Below are 18,366 nucleotides of genomic sequence, written 5' to 3'. Positions count from 1 at the left end.
TTATTTGCATTCTTCCCTTCCTTGCTTGACGACAAATCTTCATCTTCTTCCTCGGTTTATGCCCTATGGTCTTCAAAACTAGTTCTCAACCCTTCCGAGGATACGCTAGTATCCTTGGGCATTGTAGTCTCCTAGTGCCTGTGATGAGTTGTTTATATCTTTCCCAAGAGCTTGCTGTCAGTGCCTTCCAAGGTCTGTTCTTCTAACATTGGACCTCTCTCACTTGCCCCTATTCTCGGATTCTCATCCTCCCACACCATATATTTCTCTAGAAAATAAACTTTTATAAAACTATTCTTTTCCTTTTAGTAATTATTGAATTAATTATTATCATTTTAATTTTATTATAATCCATACCATATAAACTTTTTTTTTGTAAGGATTCTACACATACTAATATATTAGCCCAAGACTTCTTGAAAAAAAAAAAAAAGCCAAAACCCAAGCCCAACATAGTCTATTTTACTCTTCCCGGTTGTTTCTCCTCACTTTTTCATTTAATTTTTCATTTCTTTAGTATCCATATCCACACATTAACAGCCTTGATTCCAACTTCTCATGTCCTTCTTAATCTCTTTCACACGGTTTTTAAAATCGTATCTCTTTCTCACACGTTATTTATTCCTTTTCTACTTTCCTTCTTTCTTTCTTTCTTTTTTTTTTTAACTTTTCAAGTATCTTATAGTCTTTTGCAAAATCTACACCACCAGATATAGCTCTCTCTCAATCTCTCTTATTGATCTAACGATTGTCTTGTTCCCATCTCTCTCTCTCTCTCTCTCTCTCTCTATAACATCAAAGATCGCAAACGATTCATTGGAGCTGCCGTTCACCACCAGTTAGAAACCGTGAGGAGGAGAGAGAAAAATGCATTTCTATGTGAGATCTTCACACCGGTTCGGTATCTATTTACTAGCCCAAATCCGGTATTTGTCCTAGTACGGCCGAAACAAATCCAGTATAGCCAGTATTTAAATTGGTAAGAAATATCAATATTTCTATACCAATTTGAGTTCCAGTACTAAAAATTCCGGCAGTACTGGCTAGTACGATATGGTATTAACTCTCCTAATTTAAACTTAAAAAATATTTTAAAAAATACTCAATTAAAAATTTATTATACTTCTACTTACAAATTTGAATTTGGGATAAAAAATCCTAGTTTCAGGCTACCTTAATTGCATTGGTGTGCAATCTGTCTTAACCATTTCAAGCCTACACACTTGCACTTCACAATTTGCTTCCTCTCAAAATTTATTACAACAAATATTATATACTAAAGCATTAGTTACGCTCTACATTGCATCGAGAACGCTATGATACCACCGTTGGATTTTATAGTGTGGTTAATAATCCCATTAGGGTAGAAATCACCAACATTAAAAGAGAGAGAATAAATCTAACGTACATAATGGATGAGGAGCCCTAGTATTTATAGACTCATTCATATCTCTTGAGAAGAGAAATATCTATTTACCAAGAGATGTATATTATTTAAGAAACATGACTCTTCAGTAAATAACTAACTTTAACGTTTAATTAATTCTTTCTGTAGATTGTTGAAGCAACACTATGCACCAAGTGGGGGTCATTGTATGAGTGAGGGTGCATCATATTACGGTGTGATCACCCATCACTATTATATACTAACAATGTGATGACACATGACTCTAATTGGTTACATGTGTCATAATTTAAATGGAGGGACATTTATATCTTGTTCTCTAAGGAACATACGACATCATTTGATTAGTCGCTTGTGTCATTATAAATTAAAAATATCAATACGTGTGGATGTATGGTTGGCTCTTAGGAATTCTTTGTGATTTCTATTCAACTAGTCGCTAACCCGTGCGATGCACGGGAAAACTATTAGAAAATAATAAAGCATGCATATATTAAAAGACAATTTAAGTTCATGTGTGCTTGCAAGGGACACATACCTAAATAGTTCTTGCGGTAGAAATAAAAGCCTTATCTTTGAGATAAAGAACTGATGTAAACAAACTAACCTTACATAAAACAAATTAAAAAAAAAAAAAAAAAAAACATAAAACCGATGTCACGAGAAATTCAGCCACATAGTAGTAATATATAAATCTCTTAAAACCTAAACCTAAACATAAGGACTAAATATATAAACAAACTAACCTTACAAAAGCTGAACTTTATAAGCTAAAATTTATACCGTGCATTGTAGATCTTGAATGCTTTAGGGCTTCCTACGTCTGGAGAGAGAGAGTTTGCAGAAACCGTGGCTTTATATTTCTTAACTTGAGAGAGGGGTAAGGTTGCTAGGGTTTTGTAGATCTTGAATGCTTTAGGGCTTCTTACGTCTGGAGAAAGAGAGAGTTTGCAGAAACCGTGCTTTTATATTTCTTAACTTGAAAGAGGGGTAAGGTTGCTAGGGTTTTGAGAAGTTATAATTTTTATTTATTTTTTATTTTTTAAATATTGTGCTGACGTGGAAAATTGTAGTGCCAGCAAAGGCTTCGGTTTTATATATATATATATATATATATATATATAGATGACACTTAAAATATTTCTAGTGTTCTCCAAATAATGACAGTGGGGCACACTAAGTAGTACTGGGCACCTTATAATTGATTGCTTTAAGCGTACTACGTGGACTTAATGGTATGAAGTGGCAATTTGTGATTTGTTAGAAATTCACTCTCTACAATTAGCACTTGGGATTTATATTTGAGATCTTAATTCTAATCATACGGGTTTTAACCCCTAGAAATGGGATTTCTAAGAATTAAGTCTTCATTTTGAGATCTTGGTAATTTTATGCAAGAGGAATTTAACTCCAAGAATTGAAAATTATAAGAATTTTACAATCTTGAGAATTTTAACCACGAGGGTTGTTACCACTATTTTAAAAATTGGACTAAACTAGCCATGGTTATTACCCCAAGAAATGGGATTTCTAAGGACATGGGGTTTACTTTTGAGATAGCGGTATTTGCAATCCCAACAAAGAATTAATACCTATATCAATATCTACATATCTGTATCTATATAATAACTCAGAGAAATGATATGTTTGCAACAATTTTACAACAAATTTTACAACATTTCTACAACAATAACTAAAATTGAAATATTTGACTTTTTGTTGGTTGTGTCTTATTGTGCCATGTTTTTTTTTTTTTTTTTAAGCTAAAAGAAAATTTTATTGAGCCAAAACAGAAACAGAAGCCTGGGCAGCCTCAGCCAAGATAACATCATCAAAACTTGGAGGGCTAAAACCCATATCAAAAGAACCAAAAAAAGACTGGCTAAGGGACCAATTGACTAGCACATGCGCAGCCTGATTAGCCTCCCTATGAACCCAATTAAAAAATACATGGCCATAATCACTAATTACATTCTTAACTTAATGCCATGTTTATATTTTAAAACACCGAAACATTATGCCTTTTAATTTAGTGGTTTATGTGAAACGTTTTACTCTTAAACAGTAGTTATAGAAATTAAAAAAAGAAAAACTTTCTTTAAAAAGTGACTGTAAGGACGCGATTTGTAACGACCCGTAACAGTGTTGGGTTCGTATGTAAAAAGGCCCAAACAATATCATTTGTAGAACGTGGGTTTGAAAGACTAGGCCTCAGTCACCAGACGGTGGGTTTTTCATGGTGTTCATACATGATTAAGTCATTTTCTCCCTAAGAGTCTTTCTCCTGGAGGCGGGCTTGGAGGCTCTGGTTTTTGGCCATTTTTCCCAGCCACTGCTATGAATTGCTCCCTTTTCCTTTTATAGTAGCTTGTGTTTTTTTATCCTTCGTCCACGTGTAGGATCGACATTCCAAGACGGATACTTGTCCCATCAGCCCATACCCAGAATGGTTGGGGGTGGTTGTAAAAGCTGGAGAGTATGGCTCTATCAGGTGCAGAGTATTGAATGGCAGTAAGGGCAGCTTTCCCTGGTCGTTATACTTCCTAGCGTACCCTTTTCTATTGACGCAGATATTTTAGATTTTTTTCCCAAGTTGTTTCTATACCATTTTTGCCCTTTCTTCTTGTGAGATCTCGGACATGCCGAGGACTGAATCGTCCTCAGCTGTGTCCGAAGGCTATTTTTTACTTGTATTACCGATCCTAGGCTATAACCCTTCTCGGCTCGGGCCTTTAGACCCTAATGAATAAATGGGCCAGGGCCACAAACTATTGGGCCCCACAGTGACAAATCAACAAATTGGTTTTTTTTTTTTTTTTTTTTTTTTTTGTGAAAAACAACCAACAAATGACCCAAATCAAATATTTTATATTTTTAGCCTCACACTCACACACATTCACCAAAATTTTACTCCCTATTTAAAAAGAAAAAAAAAAAAAAAAAAAACACACCGTTTCAGTGGGTTACTTCTTTAGCTGTCTCTTTATATATCAACTTCACTTCAATTTTGCCTCTGCCCATTTTTCCGCTTCGAGAAGAAACTCTATGAAGAGAGATAGGATGTAGGATTGTCTCCACTAGCCCGCCGCCGTCACACAGCGGAACCGCTGCCGGTGAAATTTTCTTCTTTTGTTTTTCCCTTTCAGTCCACCGTCGAGCATAGAACCTGTACCCTCTACCCCTCTCTCAAACACAGACCCAAGTTATTTTGCAGAAAGCTTGCAAGGGCATGACCATGGGTACCAACATTTTCAATCTCCGACCTAGCCTCCATACTCTCGGTTTTTATCAGGTTTTCCTTTATTGGTGTTTTTTATTGGCTTTACTTTTGTATGCAATTTTGTTAATCAAATGGTTTGATAAAAGCGTATGTCTTCATAGTGGGTTTTTGTGTAATTGTGTCTGAAATTGTAATTTTAAGATGGGTTTGCTTGATTTTGATTGCTTGAATTTATTTGTTAAAAAGAATTTTCCACAATGATACTTTTTGGGCTTAGTTTTATTACTTTTGTTTAAACTAAAGTGATATATGAATTCTGTTAGAATTTCATAGTGAGGTCGTGTTTGAAATTTTAATTTTCAATTCGGCTTGCTTGATTTTGATTGCTCAAACTTCTTTCTTCTCTACATTCCCCTTCTTCCCCCACTCTCTGTACTTTATTTCCTGCAACAACAATTTTTACCCCATTTTCAAGCAAAGCCCCAAAGCAAGAAAAACATCAGTAAGGCACATCAAAAAGAAAGAAAGATAAGTCTGAGGGCTGCCAAAGGTATTTTCTTATAAACAAATATTTTGGCATTAAATATGATTTAGGTTTGGTTGTTATGGACTACTTAGTTTTGATTAAGGTATCTAGCCTTAGATTTCGTTTTGATAAAGGTTTGTGTTGTGGCCTATTAGAGAAGAACCAGTTATGAGGAGACGTAAGGAATATAGAGATTGTGGCTCATGTGGATCCTAGAAAGATATCTTTGGTTGATTCTATTTTAAACAAGCAAAGGCAATAATTCCTTAATCATTTTCCTCTGCATAATTTGCCACATTGATTGGTTATACTGAAATTTTTCTAAGAAAATTGATTTCCATCTAGACTAGAGGGTGGCAATCAATCATAGGGTTACAAAGTATTACACAAGTATCCAACTACAAGTTGTCTCTGTTACTCTTTGTTCACTATTGTGAACCCTGTGTATTTTTCCTGCTATTCCTTTTTTAATAATATTTTCTTTCTTACCTATCAAAAAAAAAAAAAAAAAAAAAAAAAGAAAGAAAAAAAAAAGTGGTCTCTGTTAGCCCCAAACTGAAAACCTAATAAAGAACCATGATACACAGGAAAATCTTATGATTCTATTACTTCCATGTCTACCAGATTGCTTGCTATTAGGTATGTTTCTTCTCCTCCTTCTCTTTTCTCTGAATTTATTTATTTATTTATTTTGTTTTGTTTTACCACTGATTTCAAGATTAGGTATTAAGTTTAAGGATCTCTTGCTTCTATTTTTTTTTCCTTTTTGATTGATTTCACATAGTCCCAAAAAACTTCCCACAAAATCCCCTAAGCAGAAGCCAAGGGCTGTCTTTTTCAAGTGGGAATTATTCGAATATCAATTGTGGGAATTATTGTTGGTTGAAGATTGGTTGTAAGCATTGGTTTCTAGGATCATTTATGAGAAACCCAAATAGATTTTTTGTTGTGTTTTGTTTGATTCTTTGTTTTGTTTGATTTGTGTTAAGGAATTGTTTTAGTTTCTCTATTAATGCTTTGGGATATCATATAAACTTCAATTTTTTTTTTTTTTTTTTTTTTTTTTTGGGTTATGAATATTGATATAGGGAAAAACTACCAATTAATGAGGAAAATCAAGGCAAAGGTGATGTAGTAAGAAAATGTGGGTGTGGTTGTAAGAAAATGTTTGCTTTACTCTCTGCCCTCTTCTACTAGACTCCAATATCTAACCCAAGTATAGTTTTTTTGTTATCTTTTTTATTGCCTGATTTGTTTTTAAAAAAATATCCGGTAGCAATTTAGGTGGTCTAATGTTGGTTCCTTAAATTTTACTTGATGTATCAATATGTTTTTGATTTGTGAATTCCATTATTCTAAATATGTCATACTGGAAATTATTGTTCCTATATCTTCAACACCTGTAGATTAACCAAGTTCTATTTCTTGGTTATATCTATTAGGTGTTCGACAAAATGCCTCTAAGAGCAGCTGGTATTACTTGGCATTTTTGCCTTTTATGTAAGTTTAAAGCCTGTACATGTGTTGGGATAATAGTATAGATGAACTGTCATAAAATATCTGATGATTACCCACTAAATTCTGTATTTATGTTTAATATTTTAGACATTGCTACATTCTGCTTTATGCAGATTGGGGATGTTCTGACTTGGGTTTGAATACTGGAAATTTAATTGTTTGGATTATTTGATGTGCTTATTCCCACTCCTTTTGATTTATGTTAGGATTGTGCATTTTTGGTTTTACGCTATATTCTAATGTTGAAATTTTCTTTATAAATAGATATAAATCATGTCAGATGCCAAAACTCATGTGCAAATTAGTCCTCAAGCCTCAGTTGGTTGCAGCTTAGCTGTAATGAGGAGGTGGCAAGTCAGTTGGTTTACATGGTTTTTCTGCAATTGATAAATCATGACCCAATTTGCATATAAACATGCGACAGTGGAGATAGGATTTTACTTGAGGCAGTTCGGTTTTATTAATATAGCACTTCATTGCAACATATTTGGATTTAGAAAAATGCAAGGGTGTTTAGTGGCCAAGTATTATAAGAGGAGGCTATGCTGTATTTGTTCAATTGTAACATGTTTAGTTTATCATGGGCGTAATTTTTGGGTGGATTCATGTTATAGTCATTTTAATACTATTTTATCAAAAAGTTGTTCTCGTTCCAAGTTTTTGTTTTCTTTTTATATTTAGTCACATTTTCTCTTTATAATGTTAGGTATAAAGAAAAAGGCAAGTTAAATTCTACTACAAGTCTCTAATATGGCAATAGACCTTCGCATTGCTATGCTTTTTGTTGTTGCTCTTTGGAATCATCATTTAACTTTTCCTTGACGTAAAAAATTACATTACATCATACAAAAATACAATTCATTTGTAAATCAGTTTGTGTAATACAAATTTTAGGTTACTTATCAAAAAAAAAAAAAAAAAATACAAATTTTAGGTTATTTATGATGGATAAGATTTAACATTGTAGCGGTCATTGATCTGGGCATAGAACAGAGCCTTGAAGTTGAGTTTTAATTATGTCTTCAATTAGGTTTTCTATCAATTTATTGATTTCAATTCCTAACCCTTTTTCCTCTCTCTTTTTTTTTTTTTTTTTTTTGGGTTGAAGTCAAGGAAACACTATAGAAAATCCAATTCTATAGGTTTTGTAAGAAAATATTGTGGATATGGATGGGTTTTGTAGTGGATATAGCATCGATTTAATGGTTTTTTTTTTTTTTTTTGTTTGTTTGTTTGTGTGTTTTTGAAAGGCCTAAGAGTCAACCTTGTGATTAATTTATTTGGCTGAAAAATTAATTTATATTGATGTAGATTGTTGTTTCAGAATTTTCACTAATATATATAGGCTGTTTGTTGCAGATAGTTTTGTTTATGGGGTTCAATAAAAATTTTAGGCACAGTTGCTTTGATGTAAATAGTTATTGGGTTCTGTTTTAGAAAATCTTTAGATTTTTTGTTGTTATTGTGATTGACTTCTTTCTCTCTTTTTTTCCTTTTTCCGGTTGATGTTGATTACTATCTTGATTTAATTGATGAAGTCTTGAAACACATATTTTTTACTCAGTGAGGTGTTATACTGATAGCATATATTATTGATAAAGTACTGGGCTTGTTAAATGAATAACTGAAAAATAAAACTTGCATCTATGCATTGTTCAAAAAATATAAATAAAAGAGAACACATAATGATTAAAAAAAAAAAAAACATTTCAAGTTAATTATCTATCAAGGTTTACTAAATCTTGTAGAAATTTTGTGACTCCAAAGCCAAAAGCTTTCATAAAGTGACTTATATAAACAAAATTATGTTATCATATCGTATTTGACATATAATCCAAATCCATAAGAAAAAAAATATATAAAATCAACCATGATGACAAAAAAAAAAAAAAAAAAAAAAAAATGAAGATAACTTGTTGATTATGACTATGAGAGAAAAATTGTAAACTAAACAGTTTGACATGAAAATATCTCAAATTATGTTTTACTCACCAAAGCTACATTTATAAAAAATTGATTTTTAAAATTAAACTTGAAAGAAAAAAAAAACTACATTAACCCAAAAATTAATGAATTAAGTAGCCAAAAAAAAGGAGTTACAAAGTTTAAATATATTATAGTCAAGAAAACAAAAATATTAATAGGGTTCATATTAGTAACACGATGGAGTTTGTTACATAATTATTCTTTTTTAAAGAAAGGAACAGCCCTAGACGGATCACTACTTACAAGTTTAGGATAAATGATCATACTATTTTTAAAATTTTGTGAAGTAAAATTAAATTTGAAAAGGGTGTCAATTATATTATAAGGGATAATTACAGTAAACTTATATGTGGATATCTACACAGATACATCATAAGGACCAATTAGTCATATCTACAGTAACTGCATGATATAATTACAGAAGCAAATGCAATGATTAAAAGACAATACCATGCCACAGAAATCCAGCTGGAAGATAGAAGATCACAACTTCTAAGAGTCTTCAACTCAGGGAAGCGGCAGGCAAGATCTGCTATCTGTTGCAATAGGAAATTATCAGAAGGCTTTAAAAATGGGAAGCACACAGACATGGATGAGTTGATTTCTTACTTCATAATTCATATTTTAGTTTAGAGAAGACAAGGGGGAAGAAAGGGGTGGGCAACTAACCTTGTCAGCCAAGGGTTCACGGCTATAAGGCAAGTCCCGCTCGAGATACTCAAAAAGCAAGCGACCTTGAGAATTCACGGATTCACCCTCATCACTATAAAAGTCTTCATTAAGTGCAACATGCTGGTCTCTCAAAGATAGTCTATCAATCCTAAGAGGAATCTCACTTGATAGATGATGATGATTCCGTTGCTCCCTTGTGTATTTCAATCCTCTTTCAAGTTCACAATCACTGCTACCAAGCCTACCATCACTACTTGAATCCCTGAACTCGTTATCACTATCCTCACCTCGTCACCTACCACATGGCAGAATGGATCCATCAATTTTGCACTAAATAAATAGTAGATATTATTCCATTTATTATTTAAGTGAGACTCAATCACCACTAATGCATTAGAACATCTACCTTTTTTTTTTTAAGACAAACAATATGAACCAAAAAAGAGCTGCATCTTGCAATCAGTGGACAACTTCAAAATATGAATTTATTTTCAGCTGCATTTAATACTTTTGTTGATTTGTTGGTGCCTTTACGATTTGCATGCAATTAAACCTAATTAATCAACTTGGGTAATTGAATTAATTAACCGGAGTCAAGTTATCTTAACCCAACACTATTGAACTTAGGCTTTTTGGGTTAAGTGTGTCTCTATATGTTATATTAACCACTCTCCCCGAGGTGTTTATCTCCCTAACATAGTTTCTTTTGAGTGACTTTCACAATTACACCATGTAACAATTTATATCACAAACTTTTTAGTTACTAAATTTGACCCTCATAAGATTTTGAATAAAATGAAATCATGGAGATTTTTATATCAATGCACATTAACAATTTCTTTTCAATCCAAATTTTTGGAGCTCAAGATATAACAATTGAAAATTTTGTAAAACTAAATTGTGCAAATTGAAAATTGTCCACAAAATACAATACCCGTTAATTTGAATAGAACATTAACGATTTTATATTAATTCAAATTTTAAGAGGTAAAAACATAACAGTTGGAAGTTTATGAGCTAATTAAAATGTGATAAATCACATGAGCTAAATTGGAATTTTTCCATTAAACAAATAAAAAATTAAAAGAAAACTAGAGGAGTCAAACTCAACTTATTAACTTAAATTTAAAACGCTACACTTTTTTTTTTTTTTTTGAATGGAAAAATTTTATTAAAGCATTACACCAATGCTGAATGTTCAGCCTCATTACAAATTATATTATCAAAGATTCAAAAGGTTGAGGACTAGAAAAAACATCAAAAGAACCTATTACGCACACTTGTTCCTACAATAACATGCTCTCCCACTTCTTAAATTTCATACATATGGTATCCACATATATATATATATATATTCTAGTTTACTTTTTTTTTTCCTCTAATTATTTTGCTACAAAGAAAGAAAGCCTGATCACACGTCCACTGATGGTAAACTAAGATTAGCCGGTGGGGTCTCAATGTTAGGCTCAATCTTCCCCATCATATATGCATGCTTAATAGATTGATCATCTTCATCATGGTAAGCATAAGCAAAACCACCATGCCTTGTCATATCCATGCCTGCCACCTCATCATCCCTTGACACCCTTAACAACTTCATTTTATTGAGCAAATAAAATAGTGGTCCCATTGTGGCCGTGACCCACCCTGACACCACCAATATTTGTACAATTTGTGCTGCCAATAGCTTCCCTCCACCTCCCATAAACAACCCGTATGGTCTATCGGGTTGACCCGGATACACCTCATTCACATACGACGTCGTTGCAAACAATCCTGTGAATAAAACCCCCCACGCACCACACCCACCATGTAATTGTGCTGCCTCTAGTGGGTCATCATATTTTAACTTCTCTGCAAGCTTGTTGCACCCAATCAAAACCCAAGATGCCACAAAGCCACATATGATTGCTGCCCAAGGTTCCACCACTGAACACCCTGAGGTGATTGCAGCAAATCCCGCTAGTAGACCATTACAAACGTCTAGCACATTCCAATAACCCACCAATAAGCGTTTGCTAAACAAGGTTGTAAGGGCAGATGTGCAACCAGCCAATGTTGTGGTGACAGCTGTCCTCCCAATGGCACTCCATTGGCCGTAATAAGACCCACCATCACCGTATCCTTTTGCTATCGTGAGAAATGAACCGGGGTTGAACCCATACCAACCAAACCATAACAAGAATGAACCGAGCACGACTAGAGAAGCGCTATGACCACGTAAAACCACGGACCGGCCCGCTTGGTCAAATCGGCCAACTCGTGGGCCTTCAATAAATGCACCCCATAAGCCCGCTATGCCACCAACCATGTGAACCACTCCTGAACCGGCAAAGTCGATGACACCTGAACCAAATAAAAGATCACCAGTTCGAGTTGGGCTGGCCCAGCCGTCACTAGACCAAAACCAATGTGAAACTATAGGGTAAACAAAACCGGTCAAAAAGGAAGAGTAAATCAGATAAGCCACAAATTGGGTTCTCTCAGCAATGGACCCACTAGCAATTCCAGCAGCTGCTATTGCAAAGGCCCATTGGTAAAGAAAAAAGCTATAGTCTCCAGTGGGCTTAGGATACTCTGTTAGACCAAAGAAGTGGCGGCCAATAAATCCATTAGAGGGAGAACCGAAAGCAAAGGCAAAGCCGAAGAGATAGTAAGAAAGGCCACCAGCTGCAGCGTCAAGAACATTGGTGAGCATGATGTTCATGGTGTTTTTGGCACGGACATATCCAGCACATAGCATGGCAAAGCCAAGTTGCATGGCGAACACAAGGTAAGCAGAGAAGAGGAGGTATGTGTTGTCTATGGCATAGGTTGTGTCACTGAGCTTGTTGGCTATGGTGTCAAAGCGAGTACAGAGGTAATTGGCCACGGCAGTGGCGTTGGCAGTGTTAGAGCTAAAAAGGGGTGCGAGGTCTGAGGCTGAGCAGCTTAAGGAAGCCATGGAAAGCTTGTTTCTTCTTAGCTGAGAGAGAGACTAATGCAACAAAGAAGTGAAGGAATACTGGAATAGATACTTTGGGGTTCTATTTATAGACCAAAGGGATAGAGAGGTCTTATAATATAAGGTGAAAAGGAGGTTTTCTTATATTCTCATTTTCATTTTCTGTTATAAAAGAAAGGAATCTATAGTCTAAGTTGTAATTTCCAAATCAAGATTTTTTTATAATCAAACCTAGATAAATTATATCATCGAAATAAGGAAAAAAATTTCCTTCACGACTGCGTGCACAATTTTAAAAAAAAAAATTAAAAAAATATATATAAAATATAGTAATTAAGTCTTGGACTGTTTCTCAAATAAAAAAAGTCTTGGACTAAGATGGAAAGGAACCAATTAATCCTCTAGTCAAAAAGCTTGCGATATTGACATATTGTCATCTTGCATCTTACCAAGAAAATTACTTTTTGATCTTATGCATGGTAAATTTTGGTCGTGAGGCCTTCTTCATGTTATTCGTGGAGAAGTTTCAGTAAATGACAACGTTATGTTATACTTAATGAGCTTTTTTTAATTCATAAATTAATTAATGTCTAGTAGATCATGAACCAAGACAATAATTTCCGCCTCTTTACAAGGAAATGGGGAAGGGATTACTAAACATTATTATCACCTTGAATCAGCAAGTAAATTAAACTTGGGTCTTGGCTCTTGCATCTAATTCGTTGATTAGATCAATAATCCAAGCTCACGTTCTCTGAGAGTTTATTAAACATTCCAAGCAAAGTTTGACAATCTATACTAAAATTCAAGTGCAACTTCTTCACAACTTGTTTATGACATCCAAGATTAAAATCTCCCTCCTCTGCGTGGAATTTAATTCCTCTTACTTTTAGCAATATGGAAGAAAAATGAAACAATAAAAAAAGGGGGGGCGGGGGGAAGTTAAGCTTAGCCACATTCAAAAATGCAAAAGATTCAAGGTCTGTAGATAACTTAATTTGAGAGAACATTAATTAATTAGCCTTATCCTACCTTCTTTTCGTCTTGAATGAAAAGTCTTATAACTACTTGGTCAATGTTAATGTGGATCACAGTAATTACACAGGTAATATTTTAATGTCACAATCACAGTGACTATAAAGTCTATGCTGATATTTAAAATCAAAGTAATTTAGTGTTTCAGTCTACATCATTTAAAGTCTTTGCATTCTAAACAAATCCTAGCGAACCTCAAATAACATTGCTTGATAAGAATACCTTACCATTATTTTAAGATCGATTACCTAGATTATTATAACTTCTAGATAGAAAATGCGGCGTATAGATTCCGTGCATGTTTTTTTCTTTTGTGAAGGATTAGTTTCAGTATCATCCTAATGGTAATTGGCTAGAACTATTATCTAAAGTCTAAACCAACAAAAAGAGACCCTAAATTTCCTGAATACAAAGTTTTAAAAAAAATTCAATCAATGTAAGTACTTATAATTTCATTATCATCTACTTATATTTTGATTTGTCTTTATGAGCAGATTAACAAATTGTTAGAAAGACCGGCATCATCTCTGAATGAAGATGGATTAACAAAGTCTAGAATTAATGTCCATCTGAAAACATAGGACTGCCTTTATTTTGATAATTTAGCTATAATCCTTGACATTTTCTAAGGCTTAATATAGCTTATTGAACACACACAAATAATGCCAACTTGCAACTTCAAAAGTATTTAACGGTTCTAGACACAAAGAATCTCTATGTAAATACTAACTGTTGATAACTTGTTTCTTATGGAAATGGCAACTGGGTTTCTTTATTTTATATCCAACACATCAGGGTTTACCATATAATTAGTAATCCGTGGTCCTAATTCACTTGTTTAGTTGTCTTGCTTACATAATCACATTTTTCTATGTGTTTCTTTATAATTTATCAGTGGTCCTAAATCATGAATCTCCGATGGCTGCATTTGTTCTCATAACCACTGCCAGTTTAGCAATTTTTAATTATACATTTTTTAATTATACTGAAAGGCATAGGAAGTGGTGTTTGACTTTATGATAAGCTCTGGTTTGGATTTTTTTTAAGTAAACATATTTCTTTTTTATTTCTCAAGAGTTTACTTAAAACTAAACAATCTTAAATTTTTTTTCAAATTATAAGAATGAGCACAAATAATTTTAGATTACAAAATCTTTATGGTTTATCAAAGAATCTTTAAATGAAATTTATAAAGTCACTCATAATTAACCATAACTAGTCACGGACTCCGTGTGTTGCGCGTGATCTCATTAAATTTATTTATTATTTTATTTTGGACTAATTTAATAAACAATAATGTAATTTATAATTATATTTTAATTTATTATAGGGACAATCACAAATGTAATATATATATATATATATATATATATATATATTACATTTGTCGTACCAAATCAAAACAATATAATTTTTTTCAAGAATTCAAAAGGTAAGTTAACGAAGATCTTAATTTTTTTAATAAAATTTATTTATAATATTTTGTGTATCATTAAAAATTATATAAAATCTGAAAATTTTCTTTTAGTTTTAAACAAACTTTCTCAAACCAAAAATATTCTACCATACAATCAAAAACACCAAGAAACTTATCTAAAAAATTAATAAAACTCAAAAAACTACAATTCAAAAAAATAAAAATAAAAATAAAAGATTGCAACTCTTTTTCCTTTTAAAAAAATAAATAAATAAAACCAAGAGTACAATTCCAAAAGAGGAAAAAGTAGAGAATTTTTTTTTTTTTTTTTGGGAAAAAAGTACTGTGTGGATGTTGACATAATCTAATATTACATCTAATCCAACATATGAAAAATGTATAGATAAATAAATAATTTTAAGCACAAAATAGAATTTGTTTTCTTAAAAATCTCAAAGAACACACTAATGAAGTAAAGAAGATGAAAAACAATATAACATATTCATAAATGCTTAAAACAATTACTTAAGCATCTAAGAACATCATATAATAAAGACATAACAATTTGCCGCTAATATATTAAACTTAGTATTTACAAACAGTGAAAAGAAACTGCACAAAGACTATTGTCTTTAACTACACTAACTGTTCTTCATCAGCTTGTCTAGATTATCCTATTTTTTTTTCCAAATAAACTAAAATCTAACAACAACACAAAATATGACATATTATAATATGATTTTTCCCCAATTCAAATCAACATCAAACACCATTCATTAAAAGTATTTAGTATTGCAAATAAAATGATTAAAAAAAAAATACTTGCAACAAGGAACATATGAATTAGTTAATAATAGGACAATAAGGGAACGAACCTCTAGTGGGAGATCCTCCTATGGGTAGTGAATATTTTTTTATAGAAAAATTTTAAAAAGTAGAATTCTAAAAAACAAATATTCATCAATCTAAGGTAGAGATACAGGGAAATTTTTTTTAAAAAAAAAATCCAACAAAAAATGAAAAAAAAAAATTTGAGAGAGAGAGAGAGAGAGAGAAATTTTTTTGTATGGGAAATATATGCATAGAATGTGAGAGAGTGGCAAATTTATAGTAAGATGATGGGAATAAGAAAAGCCAAAAAAAGGAAGATGAAGGGGCAAAATAATATGTAAAGTTAAAACCGCTTAAGATGAATATATATATATATATATATATATATATATATATATAGACAATACTTTTGTTTGATTTTCCATTGAGTTATTATATAAATTATAATATAAAAATTAAAGTAGATGAATATGTAAAGTTAAAACCGCCTAAGATGAATTTGTAAAGCCAATATATATATATATATATAATATTGTAAAAAAATTAAAGGTAAAAAACAAATATAAAAAAGACTAATTATGTGGCTAATGATATTGCGATGAGGTGACTTAATAGGAGCGTTAGGAGCGTAGCAACAATAAATGCTACACTTCAGTTTTTAGATATATATATATATATATATATATATATATATATATATATATATATATATATATATAGATTTGAAACTATTCATGGTGGGTTTAGAATTCCAACTCTCAAGCACAACAAATCTGGCTTGCCGAGGAATATTGATAGAAGGCTATAAAGTGTACCAAATCATTACGGAGATGTGAGAATATTCCAATCAAGAAGATGAAACATTAAATATAAAATAAAATAAAAATATTAGAAACAATAATACTAGCACATAAGAAATAAAGTCTTAACATGCACAATAGGAAAGTATTAACCAAGGATGTGGGAGGTTTTGATGATCAAAGTTCGATCTTGCAGTTTTTTTGGGTAAGTAATAGTACCACAAGGCTGTTGCCGTAACTAAGTGTAATGGTACATATGAACTAATGGATATAAAGAACAAAATAGAAGAAAGCGATGGCACTGTTGAAAGAGTGAGAAAGGGAGAGAAACGTGTGCTTGAAAATTTCCTTTAATGGTTAATAACGATATCTAATAATCTAGAGAAATAACGTTATTTCTCAAAAAATGTTAGTTTCCATCATTTTACCTGGTTCAAGTACATTTAAGATTTATAAAAATGTTCTACCGCTTTTCTGTCCAAAAAAAAAAAAAAAGATTTATAAAAATGCTCACATAAAATAAAAATTATAACAACGTGCACAAGCATGGCTTTAATGGTATTTTATTTCGCTAGTTATCCAATTAATTAATACTTCCATACCCCAATTTCCTTTTTTATTTTTCCTTTTTAATAGTAATGCAAGTTGTATAAGAGCATTTAGTATGTTATATAATATTTTTAGTCAAATTATGATCAATCGTAAACAAAAGGAAGAAGTAAACAAACGAGCCACTATAACACTTTATTGTGTTTTATTCTCCTATCCCAAACGGTCCACAAGGCACAAGTCTCCACAGAAAGTCGTCTCTCTTGTCCTCTTTGTCCTCCCACACCGCCTTCTCCTCTACCTTGGTCTCAAAAGATTGCCCCGTTTGGTATGGCAACTTAAACACATGTTTTCAGTTTTTAAACAACATTACATGTATTTTCATATACTTTTTCACCCATACGTATTTCTACACATGTTTTCAAACAACAAAATACATGTTTTTAAGTGCATGTACCAAACATTCCCTGAGCATGTAAAGCCAAGATGTGAGATGTATTTCAAAAGTAGGACCATAAAAGAGTCGAGATTTGTTGAATAATGAGTGTTCAAGCTTGGCTCAACAATGAATCTCAAATGTTTAAACTTGACTTGAGCTCAAATGAAGTCTATATATGATCTTTAAGCTTGAGCTCATCAATAAGTCTAAAATTTGAGCTCAGTATCAGGCTTTTGATACTGTGACTTGTTAATAATGTTCTAGCAGTTTCAATGATGTTCCAATAGAAGTACGTTTTCAAACCCACATCAAACTTATTATCAAACCTAACTAATTTGGACAATTAAGATATGTGTTTAATTGTCAAGCTCGTATTAAGCTTATTATCAAGTTCATAAATAAGTCTAGGCTCAGTTTGTTTTGTATCAAGTCCTAATTTTCACAAGCATATTCATGAACAATTTTTTATTTTTGCTTGAGCTTGACTCATTTATTAAACAAGCTTAAAACTAATGCTCAAGTCTGACTTGCTTATAAACAAACAAAAATAAATGAGCTTTTTATCTAGTTGTTTATAAACTACTTGATTCATTTACAATCCTATTCTTAAATAGATAATTAAAAAAAAATACTTTTCTTTCAAAACTTGGCTCTACATTATGAAATAGAATGTGAATACCTTAACTAGGCTGAAAATGTGAAGAGGCCGCCACATGACGACACCAGTTACATCAACTTAAGGAGTCCAAATCTTCTATCTCATTCTTCCTGCTCCACTATATACTCCACAAATAAAAACATGCCACATGTCTATCTAATTTATTAAATGCTAAATTGATGTCTTCTATTATTTCAATTACCTAAATATGATGGGTTATTAAATTGAAATAATAGAAGACATAAATTTAGCATTTAATAAATTAGATGGACATGTGGCATGTTTTTATTTGTGGAGTATATAGTGGAGTAAGAAGAGTGGAACAGAAGATTTGGACTCCAACTTAAGCACTTATTATATTACAAG

At 32.2% G+C, this 18,366-nt stretch overlaps 2 protein-coding genes across 8 annotated transcripts; one reads left to right on the top strand and one right to left on the bottom strand.

Annotated features, from left to right (window-relative positions):
- Positions 1-4,375: 4,375 nt before the first annotated feature.
- On the top strand, positions 4,376-9,821 carry LOC126717608 (uncharacterized). 7 transcript variants are annotated; one of them, XR_007652666.1, is made up of 5 exons: positions 4,381-4,697; positions 5,739-5,790; positions 6,240-6,295; positions 6,594-6,651; positions 6,934-7,325. XR_007652666.1 is itself a non-coding variant. In XM_050419442.1 (4 exons), exons 1-4 carry the CDS (start codon positions 4,635-4,637, stop codon positions 7,001-7,003), a joined length of 243 nt encoding a protein of 80 aa, XP_050275399.1. In that variant the 5' UTR covers positions 4,383-4,634; the 3' UTR covers positions 7,004-7,325. The 7 variants fall into 7 exon arrangements, 2 of the variants coding, with proteins under 2 accessions (XP_050275398.1, XP_050275399.1); XR_007652664.1 differs by having other exon boundaries at positions 4,376-4,697; positions 6,240-6,651; XM_050419442.1 differs by lacking the exon at positions 6,240-6,295 and having other exon boundaries at positions 4,383-4,697.
- A 697-nt stretch (positions 9,822-10,518) lies between these two features.
- On the bottom strand, positions 10,519-12,366 carry LOC126717601 (ammonium transporter 1 member 2-like). Its single transcript, XM_050419433.1, has one exon. The coding sequence runs from the start codon at positions 12,269-12,271 to the stop codon at positions 10,739-10,741; it is 1,533 nt and encodes a 510-aa protein (XP_050275390.1). The 5' UTR covers positions 12,272-12,366; the 3' UTR covers positions 10,519-10,738.
- Between the last annotated feature and the right edge of the window lie 6,000 nt (positions 12,367-18,366).

This window comes from Quercus robur, chromosome 3 (genome assembly GCF_932294415.1).
Source record: "Quercus robur chromosome 3, dhQueRobu3.1, whole genome shotgun sequence".
NCBI lineage: Eukaryota > Viridiplantae > Streptophyta > Magnoliopsida > Fagales > Fagaceae > Quercus > Quercus robur.
The sequence above is the reverse complement of the archived record's forward strand: the minus strand, read 5'-3'. Positions and strand labels throughout refer to the sequence as shown.

What these genes read in the sequence shown, in the direction of transcription:
- LOC126717601 (XM_050419433.1), bottom strand. Translation starts at nt 12,271, where the DNA reads ATGGCTTCCTTAAGCTGCTCAGCCTCAGACCTCGCACCCCTTTTTAGC.
- LOC126717608 (XM_050419441.1), top strand. Translation starts at nt 4,635, where the DNA reads ATGACCATGGGTACCAACATTTTCAATCTCCGACCTAGCCTCCATACT. An exon ending in ATACTCTCGGTTTTTATCAG is followed by an intron (nt 4,698 to 5,738) that starts GTTTTCCTTTAT and finishes CATGATACACAG; the next exon opens with GAAAATCTTATGATTCTATT. An exon ending in ACCAGATTGCTTGCTATTAG is followed by an intron (nt 5,791 to 9,076) that starts GTATGTTTCTTC and finishes ATATAATTACAG; the next exon opens with AAGCAAATGCAATGATTAAA.